This window comes from Limulus polyphemus, unplaced genomic scaffold, assembly GCF_000517525.1.
Source record: "Limulus polyphemus unplaced genomic scaffold, Limulus_polyphemus-2.1.2 Scaffold2033, whole genome shotgun sequence".
Taxonomy (NCBI): domain Eukaryota; kingdom Metazoa; phylum Arthropoda; class Merostomata; order Xiphosura; family Limulidae; genus Limulus; species Limulus polyphemus.
The window spans coordinates 167,400-173,619 of NW_013667643.1; the positions used below are offsets into that span (position 1 = coordinate 167,400).

General features: G+C 36.5%; 1 protein-coding gene across 1 annotated transcript in view; it reads left to right on the forward strand.

Moving 5' to 3' along the window:
• LOC111087341 overlaps window positions 1–6,220 on the forward strand; it is a 19,365-nt gene that overhangs the window by 4,330 nt on the left and 8,815 nt on the right. Inside the window, exon 2 of the mRNA XM_022393644.1 lies at window positions 2,375–4,070. Coding sequence (XP_022249352.1) covers window positions 2,414–4,070 — 1,657 coding nt within the window. The 5' untranslated portion in view covers window positions 2,375–2,413. The remainder of the gene's footprint in view (window positions 1–2,374; window positions 4,071–6,220) is intronic.

The window sequence follows — 6,220 nt, forward strand, 5'->3', positions numbered from 1 at the left end:
AGAAAAATGACACTTCGGGAAGGAACTGTAACCTTACGAATGGCTAGCTTATTATACCATAAATCATTGAACACAAACGAAATCTTTGTTCTAAACTATCCTCATAGAACTTTTAATATGGAAGTCCCGCGGCCAGAAATCACGATTTCGGGGGTCAGTCATGGCCCACGGACATCTTCTTGGGAGCCAGGGCGTTAAGTAATGATTTATTTTTTTTAAGCACAAAGCTACACAGCGGCCTGTCAACGCTTTGTTTTCCTCGGGTGTCGAACCCAGACTTTTAGCTTTGTAAGCTTCCAAGCCTGCCGCTGAGTCACTGAGGGACTAATGTAATGAAAAGGTCCTGTTTGAAGTATGCTGTAAGTTTTCTTGTATTTGTTTGGCAAATATAAAGATGTGAGATTAATTTCATGTGAAATGCACAGTAGATTTAACGACACGAATTTCCTCATTCTACTGACTTTCACTATACTCAACACCCGTTGTTACATGTACGACATTCATTCTACTGACTTGCGCTATACTCAACACCCGTTGTTACGACATGTACGACATTCATTCTACTGACTTGCGCTACTAAACAGTTCTTAATAAAAATTTTCTCAAAGAAGTCTGAAATAAATAGAACTGAATTATAATATTGTATCTAATTAGTTTCTAACGTGACATAGAGATGTATTCTAATCATCTATCTAATTAGTTTCTGACATGACCTGAAACAGTTCGTAGTAATACGTTTCTCAGAGAAGCCTCGGATATACCGAACTCTATCCTTATCTTCTATAGTTTAAACGTCTACAAATTAGAAACTGACTTTGGCATTCTTAACATGAACGGTAGCCTAAGATTCGGGGATAACTGTCCCTAATTTTGGGCTACTCACCAACTAGAAGGAAGGCAGTCAGTCAGTAGACCGGCAGCCACAAGGGCTTTGTCTGGTACTTTGGATTAACTAACCGAGCGTACTGTCACTGTTATAACGTACGTACACTTGAAAGTGCGGAGCGTGCTCGGCGATATCGCGGTGCGAATTATAAACCTTCGGACTCGCAGCCCGGCATTCAACCCATTTGTCCACGCTCGACCTATTAAAAAGTGTAGTGAATTTTGTCAGTGTTAGGGCGAATTTGTTTATGTACCTAGAGTCATTCTTTTCATGATTTTCTCGTAGCTGTTCAAATGTATCATCTGGACATATTTTTCGCAGAGTTCTTTAGATCATTTGTTTATTTGTTGTTAAGAGTAAAGCTGTGCAATGAACTGCTTGTTTGTGTTGTGACAATAGAATCCTAAATTTTGTCCAATATTATTGTGAATTAAGGAAAGCTGTTTTAATGTGGTTAACACACCATAAAATAACCAAAATTGAAAACATTTTATGAATTCAGTGTTATTTAAAAAAAATACTTCCGTTTGCCAGGAATATTTATACACAGGTATTTGAATGCTTGAAATAATCATGCAAGTTTAGCATCATCCAATGACAACTGATAAGTGTGAAACTGTTTTAGTTCCAATGACAACTGATAGGTGGGAAACTATTTTAGCTTCGTCCAATGACAACTGATAGGTGGGAAACTATTTTAGCATCATCCAGTGACAACTGATAAGTGTGAAACTGTTTTAGCTCCAATGACAACTGATAGGTGTGAAACTATTTTAGCTCCAATGACAACTGATAAGTGTGAAACTATTTTAGCATCATCCAGTGACAACTGATAAGTGTGAAACTATTTTAGCTCCAATGACAACTGATAAGTGTGAAACTGTTTTAACTCCAATGACAACTGATAGGTGTGAAACTATTTTAGCATCATCCAGTGACAACTGATAAGTGTGAAACTGTTTGAGCTCCAATGACAACTGATAGGTGGGAACTATTTTAGCATCATCCAGTGACAACTGATAAGTGTGAAACTGTTTGAGCTCCAATGACAACTGATAGGTGGGAAACTATTTTAGCTTCGTCCAATGACAATAGACATTTGTGAAACTAAAGCTCTGTGGATTTTAATTTTTGTATATGTGACAAAATATTTGCATGTTCTCTACTCCCGTTATTGAATGTTTTTAAAATTCTTCTAAATGAGTTAAACACTAAGCTTGCATTCAATTTAGTTTGTTTGTGTGTATTACATACAGATGTGTGTGTATAAATATATACACGTATACACACCTATATATATAATACTATTCGTGGGATGGCGTATTATATCAATGCTTCATTTTTTTTCGATTAATAATATACAAAGTTTTTTAGTGAGGGTACTGCCTGTACTAAAATACATGTGGTAGGAATGGTTTTGTTTTTGTTAGTGTTGTTGAAGTGACATATAGTTAGGATATAAACCCATATGTTGATTTTCATTTGCAGGCAGAACTGAGTCTTCAAGGTGATGACTTCACACGTCAGATGTATTATATGTACAGTACCTTTGAAGATGTTGTAGCCACTCACTTAGAGCCAGAAAGTAGAACTGTTTATTGCGAAAGTGATCCCTCTACATCAGAAGTGGAGGACCTCTCTGAATCGTGCCAAGTGAATTTCATACCACACCCAAACAATCTCTTGAGGTTCGCTCAGACATTTTCATTGGTTGATTCACGCTCAGATTTGAGGCGAGATCAATTACCTTCTGGATCATCTGTCTGTAATTATTCGCCTAAGTTAGCTAAATTTAGAACAATGAACGGAACGCGTCGTTTTCCTTATGGTCAGCTTACTTGTCATCATCGGTCTTCAAGTCAATCGGAAATTTCTACTAATCCACTGTTGGAAACAATTAATGCTTTGACCTACGACGTTTGTGACTCGGATGATTATTACGATCTTTCCAGCGTTTATCAACAGCGTCGATTATTGGGAAGACACGCAGAGCCACCTTCATCAAAACCACAAACGGATCCTTCAGTGTGTGACGGAGACAAGGATTCGATAGTTGGATACGCTGGTTCCAATTCAATTGATAGTGGCTACAAGAGTCATTGTCCGACACCAGAAGTACCAGAGAACTCTATCTATGGTAATGAAACAGGGAAATCAAGTCGTAATTGTCACCTAGACGGCACCAATAGGTCTTTACCTAACAAAGGTAATGAAGGAACTAAACCAAAAATATTGATGGGCACAAAGGTAATGGGAAAGCAGTGTTCCCGAGCTAAGCATTGTCATCAGGTTAGTTCTCGAAGACATGATTCTGGGTTTTACGACGTGAACCTTGATCATTTAATGTATTTGAGGCAATCCTTGTTGAGTGCTATTAAAAACTGCGAAATTTCCGCTTCACATTCTTCCACTGTTGAAAGTTCTTCTGACATCTCGAATTCCACTCAGCAGACATCAACTAACGACATTCCTATATCTCGTGAAAGACCTGCCTTCATCACAAATTATCCGGAGGGTTCCCGTAGCGCTTGTTGCTGCAAGAACAGTTCTCAAAAACCTTGTGCCATTCCTCACTGTTCTTGTTTATTTTCTGAGAAACGCTCTAAAGATGAATCTTTACAAAATATCAGAACTCGGCCTATACGAGAAAGAGATTCAAAAAATAGTGTTCTAGAATCAGCTCATGACAGGTTTTGTTCTCAAGGCCATACGTATCCATCTCACGAGGATTTGATGTCCATCAATGAACTTTCTTGTAGCAAATACTATTCGTGTACAGACACCTCTAAACCATCAAGTTCTTCTTCAGTTTCATCTTCATCCATGTCTTCAGGTTCATCTGCCTACCATAAAACTGTGAGATTTAATTCAGATGTGCACGTTGTACCTCTTTCAGACAAAGTCTTAGATATTAATATTCCTCAGCGCAGGAAAAAGCATTCTAGATCTATTCTAAAAGATACGTTGTGTTCCAATTTAAGATCCAAATTAATTCAAAGTCAGGATACACACGTGACGTCTCCGTATACTCTAGAAGAAGAGATAGACGCCCTACTCTATGGGAAAGCCGAATACTATGATTTGGAAAGCATCGATGACTTTCCATGCAGTTACGTCGCCATGATTGAGGACAAGTACAAATACGGAAACACGACAAACAAGACCCACAGCAAAATGTCGAAAGGTGAGTGGCTATGTAAGTTGAATAAGCCCCCTAGCGGCAGGGACTTCCCAGAGAAAAATAAATTCTCAAACGAAAGATTTGTGAAGGTTATTTAAGTCGTCTTGATAATAGTCGATTTTGTTTTTATAATAACAGTTGAAACACCTTTTCTGCGGACTAAAATATCATATAAACTGTAGTTACGTCAAAACCTCCAAATTAATGAACATTTGTGTGTGTGTGTGTGCATACAATGATTCTCATTCGTTCACTGTTTTTTTTAACTAACCTACCAATAAACATATATATATAATCAGACCTTATATGGCGTTTAAAATGGTTGAACTTGTTTGAAACTGACCGACTAAACTCGCGATCTTTGAGAGTCTTTTTCTACTTTAAAATTATTATTCAAATTATTTTACGCTATCAATGGCAAGATAAAATATTTACCCGATTTCTTACGAAAGTTATTCATCAGTAAATAACTTCTTACGAAATTTATTCATCAGTAAATACCTTTTACCATAACTAATTTTCAAGACACGATAGTCCATTCTAGAGTGTGGTACGATATACTGTCGTTGTTTCGGCACGAGCTTGATAAACGAATGTCGTACATGTTGTAACAACGGGTTTTGAGTAGAGACGACTTGTTGTGCAAAATGTCGTTATTATATACAATATTTCAAGGGTAATTCAGGTGACGACTTATTGATAATTACTGAGCAGTCAAAGAAACAAGAATATTAACTTTTGTCATCAGATGAACGTTTTCTTTCGCTCGAGCATTTTATGATCTATATACCAAAACTGGGGCTAGTAATGTCACTGGAACTCGTTGTCATCGTTACAAGAGCCAAAATATAAAAAAAAAACTCTGACATAATTTTCCCCGTTATTAAAGTTCATAAGTTGTAGCACCCTGGTGGATTAGCATGACAATTATTCCGGTTAAGATTACATACATTTTGTTTAAGTTTCGGTGGATACAACTACTGCGCAGGAGCCGCCATGATCGATTTTCGAATGGCCAATTAATAAAGCAAAATTTCTAGAATGTCGTCTTTCCTGAGGGCAAATATAAAGAGATTATCACAGATAATAAAGGTTTTTTATTATTATTTTTTTTGGTATTTTAGGTGCGAATGCATTCAATCTGACTGACAGTTTAGTGGTTTGGTTTGAATTTTACGTGGACAAATTAGACAATACTAAGAATGAAGGTTGACGATAGAAAACATGCGATTGCTTGCGTACAAAAGTGTTTCGTGCTTCATTATGCGATAATAATGATAGATTGCTGTGTATAATCAGACAACCTGGTCTTCGCGGGAACGACAGTTTATCAGCTCGGCGCCATCATGATCAATTTGATTGTCCGGAAAGAACTCCACCTTTCCAGATAGAAAGAAAGTGATATTCTGTTTGAATGATATAGGGAAAAAAAATCACATTTGCATCGTTTCACGAGGATCACGTTCAGTGTCATGTCCAACGTTCTGTGATAAGCATAAAAAATCTACGTGGATGAATGTGCATTGATTTTTAATATGTCGGAAAATGAGACCACAATCTACTCTTTTCGTGATATATCAGTGTGTTGTTTTTGTCAATCCTGAAGACAAGACACTTACACTATTTCAATTCTTGAAATCCCTTATACCCAATGCATTAATATATGTTGATTTTTGTGTGTCTGGCGATATATGCATATATAACCAGTGTTTTATACGATCTAAGACAGTTCTCAATATGTTTCTCAAAGAAGTCTCTGATTGATAAAACTATAAACTTACCTTTTATCTAACATAACCCGAAATAGTTCTTAGTAATACGTTTCTCAAAGAAGTCTGAAATAAATAGAGCTGGATTCTAATCTTTGATCTAATTAGTTTCTAGCCTGAAAAATCCAATCATTTCACCTGAATTACCCTTGAAATATTGTATATAATAACGACATTTTGCACAATAAGTCGTCTCAAATCCAATCATTTCACCTGAATTACCCTTGAAATACTGTATATAATAACGACATTTTGCACAATAAGTCGTCTCAAATCCAATCATTTCACCTGAATTACCCTTGAAATATAGTATATAATAACGACATTTTGCACAATAAGTCGTCTCAAATCCAATCATTTCACCTGAATTACCCTTGAAATATA